General features: G+C 37.9%; 2 protein-coding genes and 1 non-coding gene across 3 annotated transcripts; 1 reads left to right on the top strand and 2 right to left on the bottom strand.

The window, feature by feature from the left end:
• Positions 1-7,045: 7,045 nt before the first annotated feature.
• On the top strand, positions 7,046-9,099 carry LOC107800351 (protein ASPARTIC PROTEASE IN GUARD CELL 1-like). Its single transcript, XM_016623508.2, has one exon. The coding sequence runs from the start codon at positions 7,482-7,484 to the stop codon at positions 8,910-8,912; it is 1,431 nt and encodes a 476-aa protein (XP_016478994.2). The 5' UTR covers positions 7,046-7,481; the 3' UTR covers positions 8,913-9,099.
• Positions 9,100-9,340: 241 nt separating this feature from the next.
• On the bottom strand, positions 9,341-9,412 carry TRNAD-GUC (transfer RNA aspartic acid (anticodon GUC)). The gene has a single exon. It is a non-coding gene; the product is annotated as a tRNA-Asp (tRNA).
• A 697-nt stretch (positions 9,413-10,109) lies between these two features.
• On the bottom strand, positions 10,110-24,663 carry LOC107800352 (protein CASP). Its single transcript, XM_016623509.2, has 19 exons — positions 24,369-24,663; positions 22,763-22,873; positions 22,472-22,650; positions 21,090-21,239; positions 19,646-19,734; positions 19,406-19,515; positions 19,055-19,149; positions 18,767-18,822; positions 17,853-18,018; positions 16,834-16,926; positions 16,377-16,505; positions 16,056-16,175; positions 15,728-15,808; positions 12,662-12,769; positions 12,411-12,554; positions 12,232-12,333; positions 11,718-11,797; positions 10,547-10,639; positions 10,110-10,447 (listed from the first exon to the last, which is right to left on the bottom strand). Exons 1-19 carry the CDS (start codon positions 24,457-24,459, stop codon positions 10,390-10,392), a joined length of 2,055 nt encoding a protein of 684 aa, XP_016478995.1. The 5' UTR covers positions 24,460-24,663; the 3' UTR covers positions 10,110-10,389.
• Positions 24,664-25,322: the final 659 nt, after the last annotated feature.

Genomic DNA, 25,322 nt, shown 5'->3' on the forward strand with positions numbered 1-25,322 from the left:
TTGGATTTAAGTGCGTGTCCGGATTGTGTTTTGGAGGTCCGTAGCTCATTTAGGCTTGAAATGGTGAAAGTCGATTTTTTGGAGTTTTGGGCCGGTAGTGAAATTTTTGATATCAGGGTCAGAATCCGATTACGGAAGTTGGAATAGGCCTGTAATATCGAATATTAAATGCGTGCAAATTTTGGGGTCAATCGGACGTGGTTTGATAGGTTTACGGCATCGATTGTAGAATTTTAAAGTTTCAAGTTCTTTAAGTTTGAATTGCAAGGTGATTCATGATTTTAGCATTTTTTATGTGATTTGAGAGCTCGACTAAGTTCGTATGTTGTTTAAGGACTTATTGGTATGTTTGGTTGAGGATCCGGGGGCCTTGGGTGAGTTTCGGATGCTTAACGGATCACTTATGGACTTTGGAAGATAGCAGATTTCTGGTGTTCTGATGCAGGCATTTTCTTCATCACGTTCGCGAGGGAGTTCTCGCGTTCGCGTAAGGTATCTGGGAAGGGCAGCTGAATTACTCTTCGCATCTGCGATGTCGCTCTCGCGTTCGTGAAGGTGTGGAACCTCGAAGCAACGCGTTCGCGACATGGTCCTTGCGTTCGCGAAGAAGAACTTGAGGCAGGCAAAATTTTGTGCTTCGCGTTCACGATGGAGATCCCGCGTTCGCGAAGGGTCAAGTTGAGTGGTCTTCATGTTCGCGACATGTGCATCGCGTTCGTGATGGAGGATTTTTGGCGAAGTAAATTGTACTTCGCGAACGCGAGGGTGTGGCCGCGTTCGCGAAGAAGGACGCGTCTGGGCAGTATTAAAGTTTCCAAAAAACGGGGGTTATGCCATTTTTATCAAAAACTTGAGTTAGGAGCTCGGATTTTGGACGAGGGATTGAGGGATTTTCAGAGATATCGATTGGGTAATGATTCTTAACTCCTTTATGGTTATATTCCACTAATCTATGCTTGAATTCATCTTTTAATTTCGGATTTGGGGTAAAAATTGAGAAAAATTCTTAGGCCGAATTTTGGGATTTTGATCGAGATTTTGGTATCGGATTTGAACAATTTTGGTACGAGTAAACTCGAGAGTGAATGAGTATTCGTATTTTGTAACTTTTACTCGATTCCGAGACTTGGGCCCCACAGGCGATTTTTGAGTTATTCGCAAAATTTTTGTTAAAATGTTGATTTCATTAATTAGATGAGTCTATTATGGTTGTATTTATGATATGTAATTATTTTTGGCTAGATTTGGGCCATTCGGAGCCGAATATTCGTGGGAAAGGCATTGTGACCGATTGATTGAGCTTGGTTCGAGGTAAGTGACTTGCCTAACTTTGTGTGGGGGAAATCCTCTTAAGATTTGAAACTATTGTGATATGTGAGCGCCGTGTACGTGAGGTGACGAGTACGTACACGGGCTAGTTGTAGTAAAACCCGATTTTCTTACTGAGCAGCAACATGTTTTCCTGTTATTTTGAGTTATACCATTTTAATGAGTACAAATCTATTTTATTCTTAATTATGTTATTCCAATATGTGTAGCTATCATGTTTAGTCTATTACAACATGTCTACGTGTCTTAATTATTTATGTGAATTATGTGCAGCATGCTTAGTAAATTTTCTGCTCCTTCCCTGACTGGTACCTAACCTAAATTGTAAACATTTTGTGATGTATTTGTATTTTATATCTTTCGCACTGCATATTTACCTTGGGACTACGGAATGGGCGTATTCCGAGAGATCCCCCTGTCTTGCATATTTAAATTGGGACTACGAACGTATTCCGGGAGATCCCCCTGTCTTGCATATTTATTTTGGGACTACGGACATATTTCAGAAGATCCCCCAGCACTGCATATTTACTTTGGGACTACGGACGTATTCCGGGAGATCCCCCTGTACTGCATATTCATTCGGGTCTACGGGACGGTATCCCGGGAGATTTCACATTGTGTATACCTTGTTCTGAGCCAAGAGTTCCCTTGACTATTAAATTTCTTTGAAATTTTTCTTTAACTGTTTACCGTAAAACTTACTTATATCTTTTTACTGTTTAATTTATTATGTTTACTCTGGTAGGGCCTTGACCTGACCTCGTCACTACTCAACCGAGGTTAGGCTTGGTACTTACTAGGTACCATTGTGGTGTATTCATGCTACTCTATGCACATATTTTTTTTCGTGTGCAGATCTAGGTGCACCTTATCAGCCGTACTATCAGTAAGCCGGGACAGCTTTGGAGACTTCAAGGTATATCTGCCGCGTCCGCAGACCTCGAAGTCCCCTTCTACTCTTTCTCATGTCCATTATTTTCTGTATCTTCCTTGTTATATTCTGATGTATAGAGACACTAGACTTTTCCTTCTGTAGTTTGTGATTCACGATGTTCCGGGTTTGGGGATTGTTGTGTATTTTTTGAATAGTTGGTTAAATTTATATTTTTATTTCATTATTCCGCAAAGTGTTAGGCTTACCTAGTTGTAGAGACTAGGTGCAGTCACGATGTCACACGGAGGGAAAATTGGGTCTTGACGGGTTGGTTCCCGGTTCATTTTCATTCGGCCTCTCTACGACCGGTTCGTTTCTGCGGGTGATTTCTCGAGATGGATCGGTTTCAAGTTTGCTCGGCGCACGACTTTGGTTCTATAACTGGGCTATTGCCGCCTGTTAAGCCTGCAACATTTTAAAAATCACCCGTAAATTGATCCCGTCCCCTCCAACCTCTTGTGTATTTCGGGCTGTTGATCGGGCTTCACCACAGACGCTATTCTCGGGGTCGGTAGGTAGATTTACGTTGATGGCCATATGTGAGTTGGCATCAATCGGGTCAGCGACCGGAATTCTGACGCGATCAACAGGTGGTGCCTCGCCACTAGGCACTATGTTATTTTCGCTGTGATAACCAGACTCATCGCCAACATGTAGAGGTACTGACTGGGAGTTTGACATTTTGAGCTTTAACCTGAAATTAAAGACACTCCAAAGAATAAGTGTAAAGTAGTGTGTGTTATAGAATCTTGTATCAAATAGCCACTATTATCCTCAGCCCACTGTGGGCGCCAAACTGTTTACCCTCAAAATCGGATAACAATTAAATCTGTAAGTGGTTTTGGGGATATGCAGATTTATTTGACACAAATCAGTTAATAAAAGACAAATTAAATAGATAGGGATAAAGTAAAGCTCAAACCACACGAGGAAGACGATTTAAGCCTTAGTGAAATATTTGCCCTCGATCTGGGCTCGTAACAACAAGTAATGATGAACGAAAGCAGAAGAATTAATAACAGAAAGAATAATGATATATTTCCATGGAATGCGTGTAACCATCCCCTTTATGAATTATCAAACCCCCTTTATATAGTAGATGAGTCCTACTTTAGGTACAATTCTATAAAAGGTAAAAAAAACCCTCTTGATTTACTGAATGACGGTTCCTTATCGATACGTGCCGTGTTTCCGGCCGTAATATCCGGTCGGTCACAGATATTTTGGTCTTTTGTTGGTTACGCTGACAGTGTTTCTTCGAGGCCATTTGAGGCTAAGACCGATTCCGGAGCTGCGGCCTCGGTGTTCTCGAAGGCAGTATTCTGTCCCCGAGTTCTAGCCCGGTGGGACCTGGGGTCGATCTTCAGTCCTCTTATTGCCATGTCTCGAGCCCGACCTACCATGTCGGAGGCTAGGATGCACTATGAGTTCGATTTCACCCGCATACAAACCTCATAGTGATTATTCAATTTATTATTGGACCCTTTTGAATTTCCTCAATTTCTACTACTTTTTTGTTTGCCACAAAAATCTAAGTATATGGAAGTAAACCGTGATACTTGGGAACGAACCCCTCTTTCTGACAAATTTACCGAGGGAAGAGGACATGCATTGGACTGGTAGTTGAATAAATGGATAAAAATAATCACAAAAGAAAAAGAAAGTCACTTTACTACAATGAAGTCTTTGTAGGCTGTAGGCACTTGGAACCATTAGTATTTAAGTGCAGCGTGCAGCTAAACTGTACTTCTTTATTGCTCTAATAACTACCCACCATAACCATAAATATATCTAACTCAAGTCTTACAAGTTTGAATTGTGGGTGAAATGTGTTTTCTTTTCTTTCTCCATTTTGGCTATCCAACGACGTCCAATAATCAGTTAATCAATAAATGTTGATGAGTCAACAAGAAATTGGTCTACTTATACACACAACTCACTTAAAACTACCGAGTAAAATCAGTGGTAAAAAAGGAAGATCCTTTCCTCACTCAAGAAATACGCTTTAATAAAAAAGATTGTTGACTAGAAAGTAGAGCTCGTGTTTCGTTATACCAGAGTGAGTTGTGAGCCTTTAATCAATTTTACCTTGTTGAAAATTAGGTAGGAGCTTGATAGATTTATCTTGTTTTGGGTGATTTTCAGAGGGAATTCATAGGAAAACTTGAGGTAAGTCACTTATGATTATTTCTACTCTATAATATTGAATTAGTATCGAATAATTCGACTAGATTACGTATTTTTGAGGTGTAAATCGGGAATTTGGACCTAGGGATTTGGAAATAAGATTTGATGATTTGGAGGTCGAGTTGATGTCGTAATTTGGTAAAATTTATATGGTTAAACTCGTGGTCGAATGGGCGTTCATATTTTGTAACTATTGTCGGGTTCCGAGACGTGGGTCCCACGGGTAATTTTTGAGTGAAATTTCAGATTTTGTGAAAAAAATAGTATTTTGATATGGAATTAATTCCTATAATTTGTGTGGACTGAATCAAATTAATTGTGACTAGATTCGAGCCATTCAGAAGTTGATATACGCATAATGAAATTTCTGGAGTATTATTTAGCTTGCTCGACATTGGATTCGTCTTGTTCGAGGTAAGTAACACTTCTAAACTTGGTTCTGAGGGTATTAATCTCTGAATTTGGTGTTATATAAATTATTTGGAGATGACGCACACGATAGGTGACAAGCGTGTGGACGTGCACCATAAAAAATCGAGACTTGAATAAATCATGTGAAGTTGTAAAATTAAAGAATCATGTTACTATTCTTATATTCTCCACGTGTTAGGAAATTGAGCTGAGACTCGTATTAAAGATCATGATTAGGCTACGTGCCGATATTTTGGGACCCACAGGGTCGTGTTACTGTTGAATTTAATTATTTTAAAAATGTATATTTCATACTCAGTCATGTTCATCCATTGTAAGGATATTTATGGGATCGGGGCTGCCCGCCTACAACAGACCATATTGGCTTTATATATATTATTATTGTATGGAACAGGGTTGCCCGCCTGCAGCAGGCCTTATAGGATTTATCATTATATGAATTGTGGATGCCCGCCTGCAGCAGGCCATATCGGCTTTATATCACGCTTGGGCTGAAGGAGTCCATCCGAAGTCTGCACCCACCCACAGTGAGCGTAGATGATTTATATGCGGGATGGACTTCCCAGAGCATGGACTTGCCTTATTTATTTATATTTGTGATGAATTTCCCTGGACATGGATCTTGTCCGAATCATTTACATTTGGGGATAAATTACCTCAGGACTGGATTGGCCTTATACGGTACTGAGTGACTGACTGTTATATATATATATATATATATATATATATATATATATATATATATATATATATATATATATATATATATATGTGTGTGTGTGTATGTGTGTGTGTGTGTGTGTGTGTGTGTGTGTGTTTATGTATGGAATATCCCTAGGCTGGATTGGCCATAAATAGTACCGAGTGACCGAGTGATTAGTGATCGTGAGTACACGAGGTTTCCACTGAGATGTCATATTCCTCATATCATGCAGTATTGATCTATCTTACTTATACTGATTCTAACTATCGAACTTGAAAGCATGCCTATATTTCTGTACCGTTATTTCTATACTGGACTGTACCTGTGGAGCTCGTCACTACTTTCAACCCAAAGGTTAGTCTTATTACTTATTGAGTTGGTTGTACTCATACTACACTTTGTATCTCGTGTGCAGATCCAGGTGCTTTCGGACACGGTGACTGTTAGATTTCAGAGTGCTATCAATCGGAGACTATCAAGGTAGCCTGGCGTCCGCTGACCTTGACTGTCTTTCTTTGAGTTATTGTACTGTTCTATACTTTCAGATAGTGTTTTTTTTATCAGTCAAGCTTTGTATTCATCTAGATGCTCATGTACTCAGTGACACCGGATTTTGTGAGTATTTTGTATCTGTAATGCTAAGGTTTTCTTTTGAATTCAGTATTATATTTTCAAACTTAAAATATATAGTGTTTTATTGGGGTTGTCGGTTTGCCTAGTATTAAGATAGGCGCCATCACGACATGTGAGATTTTGGGTCGTGACAGATCACTACCCCTTACCGTCCCAGTTGCAGTCTTTTTGGACCGTGGGGAGGACTTCTTCACTGATCGAGCATTAAATCTACTACCGCTAGTACAAGAAAGTAATTAAGGGAGTAATAATCGACGACGGAATAAAAAAGACTTGCTTCATTCAAAGAAAGAAAATTTATATTCTCACATTGGTTCCGTTGTCAAATCACTAACGCTCTCCTCATAATAACGAGAATGAATAAAGATCGAGACCAGATGATTTCAGATGGAATTATTTGACCAGCTTTAAGAGACTATTCATCATATTTTCCTTACAAAAAATTGTTAATTATATACACTTATCTGCATTTATTCTTAAAGTAATTAATGTAGTGAAAATATGTACTCCTCATTCACTTTTACTTGGCACGTTTTGACTTTTCACGTCCCTTAAGAAATAATAATTGACATGATAATTTTACCACAATAACCCTATTAATTGATACTCAATAATTAAACCCAAATTCTCAAATAACTTTCAAAGAAAAAAAATGCTCCAAAGAACAAGAGAATAAAAGGTGACTTTAGTGGACTTTTGTGTTTAACGGAGGGGTTAACGAAGAGTTCTCGGTGAATTCCAATACTGAGCATTGGAAAGCTAAAATTGACTATTATTTATTCAAAAAATGTTGATTAATGAATTAAGAAGACGTAAAGTGACAAGTAAAAATAAAAATTTAATTTTATTATACCTGGCAAGTAAGAGCGATGCGTAGTGAGTATTAATCAAGTGAGAGAAGTCTAAAAACAGTATCAATTAGCTCGGTGTCAGTTTATACCAGAGTAATATTTTAACACCAATATGCACAGATAACACCAATATGCACAGATAACACCAATATGCACAGAAAAAATCGCCTAATATTTTAAGCCTCCGTTAGAGCAGGTATCAAGTATGTGTGAAAGCTTTTTTCCCTCCATTAATGCATTTTTTCTATTCAAACCTTATACAAGCCTAACGTGAGCTCCTTCCCTTTCTCTTTTCTCACCTTTCGGATTTTCCTTCTCCTCCTCCTCCTCCTCCTCCTACTTATATCCAATCCTAGCTCTCACTTCTTGCATTCCATTTTTCATTTTCTTTACACCAAAGAATAATATAATGGCACACTTCTTCTTCTTTATTCTCATCATCTCTGTTTCTTTCCTTCCTCTTGCTCTCTCTCGCTCACTCTCTTCACCTCCACATAATTCACAAATCCTTGACGTTGCAAAATCCATTCAAAATACTCTTCATGTTCTCTCTCCCAAGTTCCAATCTTTCCAACAAGAAGCAATAAAACAACCCCTTTATAATTCTTCTTCTTCTTCTTCTTCTTCTTCTTCTGCATTCTCTGTATCAATCTATCCTCGTTCCTCTCTTGCAAAAACCCAACACAAAAACTACACATGTCTCACTCTCTCCCGACTCGCTCGTGACTCGGTCCGAGTTTCCTCACTCACTACCATGCTTCAACTTGAAGAAATCCAGACCCCTGTTACTTCTGGAGTAAGTGAAGGCAGTGGTGAGTATTTTGCTCGGGTCGGATTAGGACAACCCTTGAAGGAATTCTACATGGTTATTGACACTGGTAGTGACATTACATGGTTTCAATGTGAACCCTGCTCCGAATGTTACCAGCAAACCGATCCAATCTTCAACCCGTCCGATTCCTCCACATACACTCGCCTCTCTTGCGAATCGCCCGAGTGTTCCGCTCTTCATCTATCGGAATGTTCTTCTACCGGCACGTGTCTCTATCAAGTTTCCTATGGCGACGGGTCTTTCACTGTAGGAGAGTTCGCAACCGAAACGGTGTCGTTAGGACACTCTGGAGGATCGTCATTCTCTAACGTCGCTATAGGCTGTGGCCATGATAACGAAGGCCTATTTATTGGCTCAGCTGGGCTGGTAGCTCTCGGCGGCGGCTCATTATCTCTTCCGTCTCAAATTAAAGCGACGTCGTTTTCCTACTGCCTTGTAGATCGTGATTCTGATTCATCATCGACATTGGAGTTCAATTCCGCTGGACCTAGCGACTCGATAATTGCACCGTTGCTACAAAACTCGAAGAGGAGTACTTTTTTCTACGTCGGTCTCGAGGGAATTAGCGTCGCAGGCGAGATGTTATCGGTTCCGGCGAACATTTTTCAGGTGGACGATAACGGTAACGGAGGGATTATTGTGGACTCCGGTACTGCGGTTACGCGGTTTGAGAGGAGCGTTTACAATGCTTTACGTGACACGTTTGTGAAATACGCTCAGGATTTGCCGGCCGACGGGGATTTTATGTTGTTTGATACTTGCTATGATTTGTCGGGCATGAAAACGGCGAGTGTACCGACGGTGGCGTTTCATTTTTCCGGTGGTAAAACGCTGTCGTTGCACCCGAAGAATACGCTGGTTCCGGTGAACTCGTCGGGGAAGTTCTGCTTAGCTTTTGCTCCGGAGGATGGAAAATTCTCGATTATTGGAAATATACAGCAGCAGGGGACACGTGTCAGTTATGACCTGGCTAATAACCTTGTTGGATTTAGTCCTCATAAATGTTAGCGGAGTAAGTACTTCGAAGTACAGCTGTGGGGATAAAATTTATAGCGGCAGTAGCTGCATTAATTAAATTAAGAAAGACTAATGAAAAAGAAAAATGAAAAAAGAGAAAAAGAAAGGAGCCAATAAAAAGTTGGTTTGCAACAATGAATTTGTTTATGAAACGATGGTTGTTTTTCATTTCTTTTAACTCCTATTTCTTTTATTTTCCATAATGATTTTTGTGGACTATTTAAGAATTGAAATTATTTACACTTATATTAAAAAAACAATTCACACTATCAATGTAATTTCACCAACTCAGTAAATTATGATTCAAATATCAAAGTGGTTGTCGGAATGTGAGTATAAAAGAGGTTTAAACTGCATACCCTCCATAAGGCTTGACATTGTTGAAAAAACAGAATTGTTCCAAAAGATAAAAAAATGAACGCCGTTGCCGGGGATCGAACCCGGGTCACCCGCGTGACAGGCGGGAATACTCACCACTATACTACAACGACTTGGTTGCTTAAGAAATTCATTGCTAATTATTTATCTTTAAATATATTTGATATATTCTCTTTGTTTGCTGGTAATTTGCGAGTTCTCTTTGCTTGCTGGTAATTTATGAACGTCGCCTACCAAGAAAAGATCGAGAGAGGGGAATGCACGGCATTATGCCATTATCCAATCCAAAAAGGAGGGAAAACGGTAATTATTACCAAGGCTTGGATCAGTCTTTGCTTTCGATTGTTTAAATACTTTAATAAAGGTTTTTAAATTAAACTACAACTTACTTACATAATCGTCATTAATTCAAAAAACAAAGTAATATTTTGTATACGAATATCACAACTTCGATGCTCTTGACAAATGACTTTTAATCATATGAATATTTAATTTTTAAGTCCAACCCAGCAATTTAACATTTTTTTGAATTAAATATCAGGTTAGTTATATTTGACTACTTTCTCACAAAACTTACTTAGACATTTTAGATAAGAAAGTATGCACTAACATGGAGTGCCTAAATGCAAGAAACTTCAACGGAAAATCACTTTGCTTGATATTTCAGCATTTTTTCTTTTAACTGGCTTCACTATAATGTGAAACGCATAGTGGAAACGAAGATGAGCATTCACGATCATTGTTTGAAATAATAACTAGATAAATAAACAGAAAAATGAAATGTCAGATGAAAAGAAAGGAAAAGACTTCTTGAAATTCAAAGAAAATGTCCATATCTCAGACTTCCTTCCGCATTGCCCTTTAAATTGTACAACGCGTATTACTGGGATAAGCACCAGAAGAGCAAAAGGCAAAATAACAATGACAGAAACCCTGTGGAAACTAGTTTTATCATTTTCTTTGCACTATCAAAACTTGAATGAAACAATTAATGCTATTTTTCAAACTATTTACATCATATGAGAGTGTTCGTTCCTTTACGATCGGCAAGAACTTGAAAGGATGCAAATACCTGATACCACGAAGGAGGCTATAGTGCATGAGGAAGATTGAGATTCTTATCTCCAATATGAGATTCTTCACCATGGCTGCAGAAAATTCACTCAAGCTAGTAAACAAATGGATTGCGAATTATATCATAGATACAACGTAAATTCACTTGTCCGGGGGTGGGGGGGGAGGTGTACCTTAGGTAGCTCAAAGCTGACATCCTGTATAGGCAGGTGAATACTAAAATATGCAATCCAATGGTGTAAAAAAATACAAACGTCCGAGCATACCTGCAACAAGAAGTTTTTCTTCAGTTTATGACATGAAATACGGGAGTTAACCAGAGACAATACTTATAGTATAGAAAATACTGGTGAGAGAGTGAGCTACTCTTACTCAGTTTTAAGCCCCCGTGAAAAGAAAAGAAGTTCAAGATAGCTAATCAACACAGTAGTTGATAGTCTAATGTAACTAACCAAATGTTATTGTCACTTAAAGATATATTTTTCATATTATTCCTGCTGAACCTGAGAACCACCTCATTTTTTAATGTGTGTTATGAGGCTTCTGGCTTCAAATGTTTAACCCTATGCTAGATAAAACCAGACCTACAATGGCGCAAGTTTTTCCACAGCATCATCGCAACTTATTGAAACAATTGCTTTATAACACGTCAAATGCACGGGTTAACAAAAATATGGTCACAGCCCATGAATCTATGCTGAGAAACAATAAACCGCAAGAAACTTGGCAGTCTTCATCTCCAGGCTTAGCTCCACACTATTTTATGTTACTATTTGGTTAATCAGATACGTTAGTATGATACACAGAGACACAATTTCCAAGGTGCTTTTTTTTATTTATAACCGCGGTCTCCGGGTGAGCGAGTGTGCACTTCCAAGGGGTACCTGCTACCTCCCAACAGCACTGGGTAACAATTCTTAAGGTGCTAAATGCTTATGACATTCAGATTTAGAAACAAAACGGTTCCTGATACATCTTTCTGATATCATAGCCAAGCAGCAACTTCTCTTCCTTTTTCCTCGTAATAGCTGTTATGTAACAGTCTCTGCTAAGTTTTCTACATACAATGTATGGCCCCATGTGAAAAAGGACAGAAGAAGGCCTTGCATATAAGTCAGCACAGAAGTCCGAGAAAATTCCTCTAGTCTTCGCTCAAAAGTCAAAACTACGGATAGAACAAGTTGACAACCAGCATTATTGCTAGAGGTAACAAAGATGTCCAGACAAAGCATTACATCAGTGAAATTTGACTTCAGTTATAATGGAATAGAAGTAAAATAATCCTGACACTTAAAGAGGTAAAATGTCAAGCTAAAAAAGGAAAGCAGGATAAATGAAGCTTACTTGTTACCAAGAAGAAAACGGCCACTACTGAGAGTAATCTTGTCTCTCAAACCTAATTCCTTGTATCTTTGATCTCTTTCCTACAATAGACAAGAGAAATTAGATTTGCTAAATGAGGATCCACGACATCTAATAATAAGAGTAGACGAGGGAAGGAACATGCACAGATTCAGCAATCAAAACAAAAGCAATACAGAAAACAATAGAGGAAAGATAGCATGATCCTGATTAAAAAATACAGGGAAAGCACAAAAGAGACAAGAACATATTGAACAATTCAGACAGAACTTAGATGTCTTTACACAATTTTTGTGTTAAACGCAATAAGAAAAGCATGCATAGCATTTCCTCTTAGCACATTTAATGAGTCTGAAAATGGAAATTTTGGAGGCCTCAATAGCCTGCCAGAACCAAGGAGGAGCATATCTCTAAATTTATGAAACTACGTAATTAAACTGTCGATGGAAATTATTTAGAAGGGATTCAATTAAGGATGTGCTAGAAGAGCTGGAACCTTCTTTGAGAATGCCGCGAATGGATTTATGTCATCCTCATACATCTTCTTGTATTTGGATTCCACATCAGAGCTGAAACCACTTTCTAAATCTTCTACATACTGAGAACCAGAAGGTGGCATTAGAGAATAAAATATGTGAATAGACTTATAATCAACAACAGAACCTGATAGGTCACCTTTTTTGATCCTCTTGAAATCACTCTCTCAGAATTATAATCCTGAACATAACGAATCTTTTCATAAAGTTTGACATTATCTGCTTTCGTTTTATCAAGTTCTGAGATCAGTGCCCCTATCTTCTCCTTCAGCTGTCTAATTTCCTAGCGAGATCAACAATTCAAGAACCAAGGACTCTTGTCAATAGTTGTGCAAAATGAGGAAGGTGGGTAGAAAAATAGAAAGAGAAATTGTTTCAAACAAAGCAAACCTCTTCAGTCTCCCGCAAACGAGCACGGAAACGGTCTCTTTGGTTGCAGATCACCTTAAGCATTGAGCTCTGATCTTGGTCTGCGGAAACGTGCCTCTGCTCTGCATTCTGTTTCAAAGGACGTCTCTCGTTAGAAATTCACATTTCAAAAAAATCACAGGAGATATGAAAATGTTTCTGAAACTTCAGATATACAAATTGGAAGCAGTAAAAATTCAATTTCAAATGCAATGACTACTGAATAAATTTATCCCACAGATTACATTCTAAAAAAAAAAAGCAATCCCATAGATGATGGTGTTTTCTAGAATCTGTATCTACTTTTTTTTTTTGGACAGGTAAAAATTTTATTGATAAAACTGGTCCAGCAGCAAGACAGAGCAGGTGAGTACAAAGCTACAAACTCAGACTACTCTATAAGTGAACTTATAAAATCTATCATTTACACCAAAAAGCTAGTATATTCAACACTTACATTTCAGTCTAAATTTTCCGTATCCGATATTCTTTCCCAACCAATTTTATATGTTAAACACCATTTATCTTTTATAATTCAACTCCAATTTGTGGGAGTTTACTGGGTTTGTTCTACCCTCCCCAGACCCCACTTGTGGGATTTTATTGGGTTTGTTGTTGTTGTTGAATTCAACTCCAATTTCATCACCTTTAGAGCAGTTTCTCCATTACTTCCACAGGTAGGGGACTTCTTGGATGATGAATAGTTATTTTTTATTTTTAAATTAAGTTAGCAGTTTACTCATAAAATAATTTCCTTCCAAGGGGGTAATAAATTTTTTCCCACCACTTTCTCAAACAAGTTCGAAAATCTTCTGTATGAGTTATATGTTACTGTCTACTCTAAAGAAAACAGAGAATTCAGACATTTTCTTTTCAGAATGCAAGCAGCTGTTTCTTCATTTTCAAAAAATATTTTGTTCCTCCCATTCCACACTGTCCAACCAGTGCATAGAAGAACAGTTATGCTACAAGGCATAGCCAAGTGTAATCCTATCAGGTTCAGGTACATATTCCATAACTTAAAAGCCATGTCACAATGACCTATCAAAAGGAAAAGCCATGTCACAGTGTAGAATGAGGTGATTTATTGTTTCTTCCTTCTCATTGCAAATGAAGCAAATTTTCATAATTTTATGTCTTCTTTCTCACAAATTCATGCCTCTTTCTGAACCACTCTTTCCTGGGTAGAGACTCCCAAGGCTGCTGTCCAGCCAAAGAAAGGAACTTGCTGAGGTAGCAAGTGCTTCATATGGCTTCCTTCAGAAACTGATGAATCTTCCTTCTGCATTATCAATATTGAGTAATGAGATTTCAATGTGTAATAGTCTCCTCTAACAACCTCTCCAGATTATGAAGCCTGGGATTCGCTCAACGCTTCATGACCGTTGGACAATAGGGAGTTAACACAATTAAACTTCCAATGATTAAAATCCAAGATGATTTTCAAAGTTCACTCGATGTTATGCAATCTTTTGGAACAAAATCATGTGTTAGCCCCAAAGAAAGCAGGATCAATGCCAGAATGCCTAACTCCGTAAAGGAGTCCAGTTGCAAGGATATAGCAGATGTGACGATAGGACTATCAGAATTTTGAGATTTCTATCAGAAACCATATTTCTCAACATCCCCTGCCATTTTATAGCAAGATGACACGGGGATTGTTTATTTTGCAATTATCTTGTTAATATATTGGGGGAGAGGCCAGGTGTCCAATCACTAGCAGGCATAATGAACTATAATTTGGCCGAGTTATGGCATCCCACTTCCTCACGTACACTGCAAAGATATGCAGACACCCGCATATTTAGGGTTTGTATGAGCTACTGATGTTGAGCTCAATCCCACTTAAGCCAATTCTGTTTTATTCTTCTTTTTTATCTCCTAGTAGTTCGTCCTGTCGTTCTCTTATGCTATAATTCAGTAAAAAAGTTCATATTTAGCAAGAGTTTTCTCCTTTTTTCTTCTTTTTTTTTCTTTTTCAGAAAAGGAAATTATATTATAACAGCATTAAGTGCAGAAATATGTACAGGTGTGCAAATCCCTTAAAGAATTTTATTAAAATCCAAATTTAATGTCTTTTCAAGGATCCACTTAGCTACCGTCGAGTTCGATCAACGGTAAAGTTGTCATCAATCCTTATTCCGCACTCCCTCTCACCGGCCTGAAACATATATAAATCATGAATTCCTCGGAGCGGGCTAACAGGCCGGGCGTACAGGGACCGTCGAAGAAGTGCCTCAACGCGCCGCAGCCACTACTTTGACTCCTTTTATGCAATTATGAACTCCACGGAACTTTATCAATTCCAATGCAACTTATCCTTTTGGAGCTGACGTAACAAACTACGCGAGCCTCCCAACGAAGCCAACATAAATCCGATCCGAATAAAAAAAATAAAAGGAAGTTTTATTATTGTGGTATACCAGCCACCAAGAAGGGCACCTTGACTCTATACTCATTACTCTATTTCCTTCCGAACCCGAACAGCAGCAGTCCCGATTCCTAGAAGTATAGAATATCAGGTCACAGGTACAAGTCGTGGAAGCAGTCACTAATGCTTGCATTAGGGTAGGCTGTCTACATCACACCCCTTGGTGTACGGCTCTTCCCCAGACCCTACCCTGTGTAAGTACAGGAAGCTTTGTACACCGGCTACCCTTTACTTAGCTACCATCGAATCTGCATAAGACTGAAGGTTTACCAAATACTTATATTATGAATCTCTCTCCTTGAATGATGGAAAAGAAGTGACTGCATTTAATCATTCAAGAATGTCGATCCAAAACTCAGCATTTTCTGAAATCATTTCCCTTTTTTACTGGTCCATTGGCTGAGCCATAGTAGCAATTCTAAACGTCACCTGCTAAATGTAAATTTTCACCATCCATAACATTTGAAAGATTGGAATCCTCAATAAATGAAGAATAAAGATGATATGGAGAAAGATAGGCAATATGCGTGAGCAAGGGCTCACTTCCAACAATCTAATGACTCATTTGTTTATAAGGAAGAGACAGACATAAAGAAGCAGAAAGGAAGAACTCTCACCTCAGGGGGCTCTGCTCCACCAGACTCTGACAGATCCCAATCATCAAATCGAGTACCTTTTCTATCTTTAGAACTGTATCCCTGCGTTAAAAACAAGAAAACTAGTCTGAAAAAGTTGAGCGAAATTAATTTAGTAACAAACTGCAGTATAATATCCACCTATCGTTAGAAAAGCAAACAGATATTACTTGGGTAACTTCAGATATACAGGAATCTAGTTTCAGGCACTTAATGTTCAATTACCATCACATAAACCTAACTATTTTATGGACTAGCTAAAATTAAACATGCAGACAGAAAGAAGGGGAGAGAGAAATTGTGAACATACCTTCAGAATATCATCCTCTAGCTTCTGTATTAACTTTTGTTGTTCATTAACCTTTGCAGTTAGTTCTACAATCTTTGCTTCGGCCGATTCCAGTAAAGAAGTCTGCTCAGAAAGTTGGACCTGAAAGCCATTGAAAATAGTAATTCAAACAATTTTAATCATGGAGTTATTCGAGTATAACCTGTAATAATTCTCTGATATGAAGATATTTTAAATAACAACACTCTATTTATCTATGACCAACTGAGTGGCTTCAGATTTTTCCATAAACACAAATTACAATCGACATATAATCAGTACAAGATCAATAATTGCAATCACCTTCAATTGTGTTAGCTCATGCTCCACTTTCCGATTCTTGTCAAGAAGTAATGACTCAAGTTTGCTCATCTCTTGCCCACTGGTAGCAACTTCCCAATCCTCAGCCTCAATTGTATTATAACCCACTGCCTACATAGAGCCAAGAAAAAAACTAAAGTGAAGACACACCGGCACCATTCTTGAGCTTCATTGGGTATCATAGAGGGATAAAAAACAAAGAACCTGATGAAGAAGGGATGGAAGAAGCCAAAGGAGGCAGAGACGATTGGTGTGATATAGAAGAGTAAAAGAATGGGGAAGGAGCAGAGACCTCAGAACTTTCAAAATCAGTTTTAAGGAATTGGTTTGCTGTTTTGTGAAGTTAGACAAAAGTAGACAAGCAAATAACTGTAGGACCAACATAGAATCAAGGTATAAGCATATATATATATAGAGAGAGAGAGAAACTGTACGGTACCTGTAAGATCTTAACTTTCTTCCTCAAATCATCTACCAATTTTGTTGTAGGCCTTGTTTGAAGTTCCTTCTTTAGTTCTTCAAGAGCAACTTCCTGAGGAATATAAATAAGCAAGAAAAATAAGGAGAAAGAAAAGAAGGACCGTAAAGGGGAACACAACAAATAACAGCTTTGTCTATTGCAAGAAAATAGAGTGAAACCAAAAATGTCACCAAACTTCGAGCACCATCAGTATACAGTTCTCAGCATAAATGCTCTAAGATTCAATTAAGGCGTAACTGGATAGAGAAGTTACTAGTACTTGAGAGAGGAGATGTTTAAAAATATTGCAGAGCTTTCTAGATACAGTCAGACCTCTCTATAACAGGATCCCTATATAACAACACTTCTCTATAAAAGCCAAACCTTTTCGGAACCAATTTTTATGTTATGTTATAATATATGTTCTCTATAACAGCACTTCGCTATAACATCCAAAAATATTCGAAACAAACGAGACTGTCATAGAGAGGTTTGACTGTATTGACATAATGATAAAAACTTTTGGTAAATTGTTGATATACTGATAAAGATAAAAGGGGATAAAACAATATAAAGAAATATTATTAAGACAAGGAGTAATACTTTTCGGAATTACAGATCATTTTAGCAAGCAAGAAGAAGTTGGTCCTACAAATATTAGTTTTTTTTTTTTGGAGGTAGTAAGCAACTAATCCAGATTCGTGTTGCATAGGTCCTATTAAAGGGGAAGCGCTCCCGACTACGGATTTCTCCATTCCCCGTGCTCGAACCCCAGAGCTCTCCCAAAAGAAAGTAAATAGAATCATGTTTTTTTTTTGGTAAGGTAAGATTTAAAATAGAAGCATGTTGTTATACCAATATCTACTCACGAAAACTATCGTCACTTTCATTTAACAGATCAGTATGATGACAAAGATTATTAATATGGTTACAGAGAGTATAAGAATGTTTTTGTAAATCCTCTATCCTATCAGTTAAGGAATATTGACAAAATATACCTTCTCATTAAGCAGAGAATTCAACTTCTTTATCTCATTCATGTGTTCTTCTCGCTCATTTGATAATGTGTTCTCCAACTTATGAAGTTCCACATTTAGATCTGAGATTATCTTCTCCTTGGCATACAGAGAATTCTCAAAAGCACTATCTGCGTCCAAGTTATCACTGAAAACAAACCAATTACACTTAGATCAGATATCTAAACCCATGTACAAATGATGTATGACATATTTTCGGAAGGAAAAAAGAATAACGGAGATACAAGATGGACAACATGGAAGTACATCATAGTCATCATACAGCATGCAAATATGAAAAAAATGCTTCAGGACTTTGACTTTTCAGCATAGTGAAGCATTTATCTGCTATTCATCACAAGCTCATTCGCTCTACCCAGAACCTCACGCTTTATTTACCTTTATTTGTCACGATCTTCAAATTGAACTGCATAACTATACTCTTTCTTCTTCCTCTTTCTTTTTTTTTTTTGGATAAGTGCATAGCCATACTTAGTTATGTGAAACAAAGTTTCTCTTCTTTTTTTTTTTCATTTTTTCACGGGTTCGAGCCGTGGAAATAGCCTCTGGCAGAAATGTAGGGTAAGGCTTTGTACAATAGACCCTTGTGGTCCAGCCCTTCCCCTGACCCCGCGCATAGCGGGAGCTTAGTGCACTGGGCTGCCCTTTTTTATGTATAGAGGACTTCTAAGGACCTATATAGCAAGCCAAAAACATCTTTTCAAATGGCCTTCACTTAATGCTGCATATGTTCAAGCTTGTCTATAAGAGATAATCAGTCATGAGCCCAAGGAAGGTATGGAATGACTAAGGTGGCCATCACAAGACGTATAGGTGCTTATGCATACTTAAGAGGTCAATAGGAATAAGATCAATTTATTAATCAAGAGAGAGACCTGTTCTTGTGATCATTATCTTCATTTGCAGTCTGTAATTGTGTGCGCAACAATCCCTGCATAAGCCAGAGCAAAAGATTACTGATACATTAAATAAGCCTTTTCATCCTCAATCATTTTTCCACATAAATTCCAAAGCTAAAGATCTTTTTTTATTTTTTTGGGTTGGAGCTGGGCTAGCCTAGAGCAAAACCGTGTCCCAAGAGCATCTACAGCCAAAACGTTGGCTGTGGACTTGAAAAGTGAGACATTGGAGAATTGAAGTAAGGGCCAAATTAATCCTCCTACCTTTTCTCTTTCAAGACTAAGAAGGCGAGTTTGAGCCCGTTCAACTTCATCCATTAAGAGATTGACTTCTGATTGCTTTGTTGCTCTCTCTTCCTCTAAATTACGAATAAAAGGAGTTGTCAAATCACTCATGAAACGCATTTGCACGAACAGGAGTCTAGAAGATCATATGAGTTGAAAAGGCAAAACAGAGATCAAGCAAGAAGATCAATATGTTTATGAGAAGGTTAGAAAAGGAGCAAAGGAAAGAGCTGTAAGAAATTTTTACTTAAAACTAAAGACCGACTCCAGAAAGCAAAATAGAGATCATTGATCAACACCAAAAGTATATAGTCCAGATTAGTATATCACCTGATTGTGCACGAACTTCAAACAACTGGCTCTGTGCAAGTTCGTGCAACTTCTGCATGGTAGAAACACTTTCTTGAGCTTGGCGTAACTGATCCTGCAACAATTGCTCCCTGCATCAAACAGAAGCACTGCAAATGATTAATGCCTACTCAAGCATGACACACATTACACCACATGCATATCTAGAATAAACTTTAATTTAACCTATTTGACCTTTCCTAACTCAACAGAAAATAATACCTTTCTTTTAAAACCTCAAGTGTTTTCTGGTTCTCTTCTGCCAAACTGCGTTGCTTGATTTCTACAATTTCCTTGACTTTTTCCTCCATCTGAACCACGAAAGAAGAAATATTAGAGGAAAAACCAAATGAACCTGGCAATTACGTGTCTCAAATATGCAGCATATCTTAAGATGAACTTTTCTCCATAAGCCAGTGCTTGGAGAAGATGATATGAGAATTGAAAAGCCTCATCACCCTCTCCCGGAAATAATGTAAAGTATATGGAAGCATGAACAGGATGAAGAGGAATTAGATTATTGGCTCATGTTCAAAAACCACTTCTCAAAGGGTTGAGCACAAGCTAACTGATTCCTGACCTACACCGACTTGACACAGCTTAGTTTTAATCTAAGCTGCCAGATCTGGTGAAATTTTAGATTTCCTAGAGGAAATTTCTGGTATTGCAAATTGTAAGCCCACAGCAATACCAAGCTTAAACTTCGCTTTCTTTTTTCCCAAGCCCAGTATGAGCCAGGGCTGGAATTGGTTCTGCTCAGCCTGATTTCACTCATCCAGTGCAGTCATACCTCTGGTGGGACTTTTACAGTTTTACAGAGTATTGAAACAGCGAAAAGCTAACAATTTCACATATCACATGTTATGTTAACTTATTGCAAATGCTAGACAGAACTCCTAATCTCAAATTAACTCCGGATTTCATCAGATTGAAAGGTACTCCCTCAACCCTCAACGACCTTGGAAAACTGTCTGGAGGAATAAGCACCCAACAAAATGAAATGTTTCACTTGGGTGGCAATTGGGGCCTGCCTTACTATTAACAATCTACAGAAAAGCGGACTTCAAGTGAGCAATAGATGCTACCTTAGGAATGAAAAAAAAGAGGACATTAACCACTTGTTTCTCACCCAAGCGTACTTCTCAGCTTCGGGACTTGGCATTCAATATCATGGGCCTAGGTGGTGCCTGCCTAGTTCTACTCTTCAGCTTCTTCGGATGGCACAGAAAGGATATGCTCAAGGCCTCTTACCCTTACACCATGCCAGCAGCTATTTGGTGGGCAAATTTGCAATAAAAGAAAAAAAAACAGATTTTTGGAGAACAAAGAAGACCCTATACTTAAACTCAATTAACAACTGTGTTTAGAATTTGGTGCAACACGGCCCCATTAGATGTAAATGATAGCTTGGCCATTTTTTATTTTCTTAGCCATTCGATATCTTGTAATGGCTCTCTCTTTTGGTTGTAAGTTCCCCCAACATTCTCTTTTTGCTGGTGTTTCGATCAAAGATACACCTTACCTATATTAAGAAAATTGTGATGTGGGATAGCAGAAGATTCAACAAAATTACTCTCGATGTTCTTTTGGATCATTCTTTGAAGGGAACACACTAGAACTTACACACACAAACTGATATATAAAAGGAATTACAATATATACTGGCCTGTTGCTCTAACTGGCGGCACCGGTCTTCAAGTCTTCTTATTGTTGCTTGTTGATTTTTCAGATGAGTTGCCTCCATGCGAAATTCTTCAAGTTCAACCTTCATTTTTCGGTTCTCAGACTCTAATTCTGATAGTTTTGAATCCTTCTCCTGCACAGTGATAAGGACAATCAGATACGAAAAATGAACCTAAAAGGGAATAGGAAAAGAAAATATCCCAATATCCTAGGTATGATTTGGAGCTGAAATCCGATTCCAGAGCTCTAGTGGAACCTCAACTATATGCTTTGAACAACATCCTGAAAATTCTCTATATTGATATAGTTTCTCATCATCTAGGCCCTTAACCCCCTTTCATAACTGAAAATGTTTTGTATAAAGCTTCATATGAGTCATGAAAGATCTTATCCAATATACAACGCTTAACCTAACTCCCTTTTGCTTTTCCCGGTCTATTCTAGGCAAAAGTAATTCAGAAATGTGACTTCACGGTCAAGGCCTTAACCCCTCCACTGCTTATCCATGCATGTTATCGGGGGACATTTCCATCCTCTTCCATTATGTCAGCCATAACACATTCAAAGAAGCAAGTTACTCAGATACAAGACATTCAAACACAACTAGCTTCTTTTTCCTCTCTTTGTTACTCATCTAATTTCATTTTTACTTGGCATATTACAATTGCGCCATAGCTGGCTGGATAAGTCTTCATACCAATATGACATGAAGAGTTTAGGTGCGAACAGCCATCATGCATGATACATCAAGGTTAAACGCAACAGAAAAGAGCATATTTCTTCCAGGTGGTTCATCTGTCTCACAAGTTGCAATCGCAATGGAGTGCCACTGTAAATTGCTAAACTCCTAGTTGGCTGTGTAAGCCTCTTTTAGTGACAATCATAAGAAAGAAATGATAAAACATGGAGTGGAACCTCCTAACCGTCTTAAATTGCTTTCTTACTCTAACCATCTTATTGTGGAAGACATTTATTTTGTAGTTTTCATCCTCCTAAACTGAATAATTCACTACTTCATTTCCCTTACAATTAACAACTAATGTCTAAATAATTTCAAGCTTTTCTACTGTTAATCAGCAAAATACTTCAGCGTTCCCAGTCCATGCACACTACAATTTGATGCCATAGCCCAAGTTCATGTAGTGTAGAAAATTGCAGACTTACTTTGCATAAGGTGAATATGAACAGGTATTATAATAATTCCTTGTTAATTGCACTAATAGTAGTTAATTTCATCAGAATGGTAAAAATGCATAATGAACCATAACTTGAAATATTGAGAAGACAGAATTATGGACCAGTAATGCAGTTACTCCACAACTCTATGAGAAATGTAATCATATGAAAGGCCAAACTTGAACTTACAGCAATTGAAGCAATGACCGGATAAGGATCTGGGGCCTCATATAATTTCTGGTAAATGTTAAGAAAAGCATTTTCCCCGTACTTGGCTCTCTTGGTGAGATTGTCAACCTCTTCTTGGTACCCCTTGAGCAAAGAGTTGAACAAGCTCAACTTGTCTTCATTTGAAGCTTTTTTAAAATCTGCCAAGAGGTGGTAGAAAGAGCTTAAATAAATGGTTAAATAAAAGTCGAAGTAATGGTAAATGACGACTAATGGTAGTTAAATAAGCGAATAGAAAGGTGCATCTAGCACCTCGAGTGCTCTCTGCAAGTTTTCGTCGGTTCTTCTGACTGTTCTCCTGATTTTCAGCTATCCTAAGACCTTGTTCATCCAGTGTACTCCTTTCTTTCTCCAAATCAAAGTCTGTAAAAAAAAACAAGCAGATGCGTTTTAAAATGTGCAGAAAAAGTTAGCTTTTCTTAGACAAGACAAAAGATATCATGGGATATTGGGATGAATAAATTTATCCACAAACCAAGTCTTTTAAGCAAGTAAAGTGCAAGGCTAGCAACAGAACAGTAAAGGATTAAGCCAATAAGAATTCATGAAAAATGTATCACAAATAAAATTAAAAGGTCACAAAGAGCCATGTAAGCAGATTGAGCTGTATTCTCCATTACCCCACAGTTTTACCTCATCTCATCCAAACGGAAAAATCTAAATTAGTTAGTATACTGTCAGAGGCAGGTGTTCTTCAAAATCAATCAGGCTATCAAGACTCAACAAAACACATTAGCAAAGCTAACCAGCAAAATGAAGACATTGTAAACACAGCCATGCAGTTTCCTTGCATTCTAAAGCCTATACATCGGAAAAAGGAACCAACACTTCACTGACACTAAGTGTCTTAGAAGACCGGGAGAGTTTGCATTTTATTGGGTTTTTATTAAGCGGCTTTTTTTAATAACGGTACTATCTGGGCCAGCTTGCGTACACCTTCACTATTCCACCGAGTACCTGCTACCTCCCACTGGCACAGGTACCCGGTAATTCTGCCCACCAAGGCTTGGACTTATGGGAAGAAATAACCTAGTTCCTTTTGCCTCGGCTGGGATTTGAACGAACCTGAGACCTTATGGTTCTCGATTCACTTTATTGACCACTAGACTGCATCCTTGGTGCAAAGAAAAGGAAAATAAAGGTTACACCAGCCGGGATTAAGCTGGTTTATTCAAGTAGTCTACTACAAGGTTTATAATCATATTGGCAACAAAAATATTTGAGGCCCACATCGAACTTCGTGGTCTTCTTGTGTGTTTTGCATCTCAAATTATATGCCACTTCATATAAATTAATACGACAGAAACTGTTACTCCTAATTGTAATCATTAATCAAAGACCTCCCGTTGGTTCTCATATTGGTTCTTTCAAATGTTAAAGTGAAATATAGCAAAGAAAATAATCTCAAACTGCTAAACGGAAGATGTTAATTAGTCATCTTATTATTTCACTACTTTGTAATAATAAACTGCGTACCCTCCCATGGTTCTCATATTGACTTTTCAAATTTTAATGTGAAAAATCGTAACCAAAATACTCTCCACACTGCTAGATTGCAAGTGTTAATTACTATTCTATTACCTCAGAATGAAAATAAACTTAAAATTTAACATTACAACTAAACGCAAACGCAACGATATCAAAACTGGCTATTATACAAATCCAAAACTATTACCGTCCAGTGTCTTTTTTCTCCTTTTTCATTTGACTTTCATGCAAGCGACAATGAGTAACCGATGCCTAAAGCGATATTTTCTAGTTAATACAACTTTGATGATAATGAGCAGCAAAAACGGATAACCGGAGATATGGAAAAAGCAAGATTAGGATTTGATAATTACAGTAAAAAAGAAAGTACCTTTCCAGAAGCTGGCGACAGCAGCAAGAGGAGTAGAAGACGTTGTTGAGGTCCCTTTTTCTCTCTCCGGTCCTACTCGCGGGGAATCCATTGCTGATCCGCCACAAATTCAGCTTTTTTGCTCTAACAAAACTTCAATCTTCTCTTCCAAATGCGGAGAAAATGCTAGTTTTACTGGTTTTTTGATAGATCACAGATCTCGAACTTTCATAATCTCTGGTTCCTTCAGAATTAATTTTGTTGTATAACGAGAGGGAGACAGGAGTTCAATGGAGAAACAGGTCCGGGTCACCCACATTTGTCATTCGGGTCTTTTTACCACGCCCTTTTAAATTAAAAAGAATTTATGAGAATTAAAATAACATTGAATAATTTAATTTGAAAAAAAAAAAGCATTGAATATTTTACTCACTCTTTAACATTCAGGGATCATTTGGGTCACATATTAGTAACAAGACATTGCTTTATATATTAGATAATAATATAAGGTTTTTATACTAGACAATTATGCGGAATTATATCATATTTATGATATTTTACCATTAAGTACTAGTATTATCCAAAAATTACGAAAAACATAATGCATAAATTATCTAATCTTAAACCAAACATGTCATAATATAAATAATAATCTTTTCTTAAGCAGGTAACTTTGCACCGTTTCAAAGAATATGAGACCGATGCACTTGCAAAATTGGGGTTGTCGGTCGAGGAAGATGAGATCAGTTCGAGGACTATCGTTCAACTCTCGAAATTCGTGATCAAGGAAGATCATGCCGAGATAAACTTTACAAGCTTAACCTGGGATTGGAGGAATAAATATATTGAATATTTGAAGGACGGAAAGCTCCCATCGGACCCTAAAGAGTCGAGGACCCTACAAACCAAAGCTGCTCGATTTACATTGGCTGAAGATGGAACGTTATACACAAGGACATTCGATGGACCGTTGGC

This window comes from Nicotiana tabacum, chromosome 22, assembly GCF_000715075.1.
Source record: "Nicotiana tabacum cultivar K326 chromosome 22, ASM71507v2, whole genome shotgun sequence".
Classification (NCBI taxonomy): domain Eukaryota; kingdom Viridiplantae; phylum Streptophyta; class Magnoliopsida; order Solanales; family Solanaceae; genus Nicotiana; species Nicotiana tabacum.

Coding starts and splice junctions, on each gene's coding strand:
- LOC107800351 (XM_016623508.2), top strand. CDS start 7,482: ATGGCACACTTCTTCTTCTTTATTCTCATCATCTCTGTTTCTTTCCTT.
- LOC107800352 (XM_016623509.2), bottom strand. CDS start 24,459: ATGGATTCCCCGCGAGTAGGACCGGAGAGAGAAAAAGGGACCTCAACA. Junction 19,150..19,405: donor TGAAGTTCGTGCACAATCAG/GTGATATACTAA, acceptor TTCGTAATTTAG/AGGAAGAGAGAGCAACAAAG. Junction 15,809..16,055: donor TAGAGGATGATATTCTGAAG/GTATGTTCACAA, acceptor TTTTTAACGCAG/GGATACAGTTCTAAAGATAG.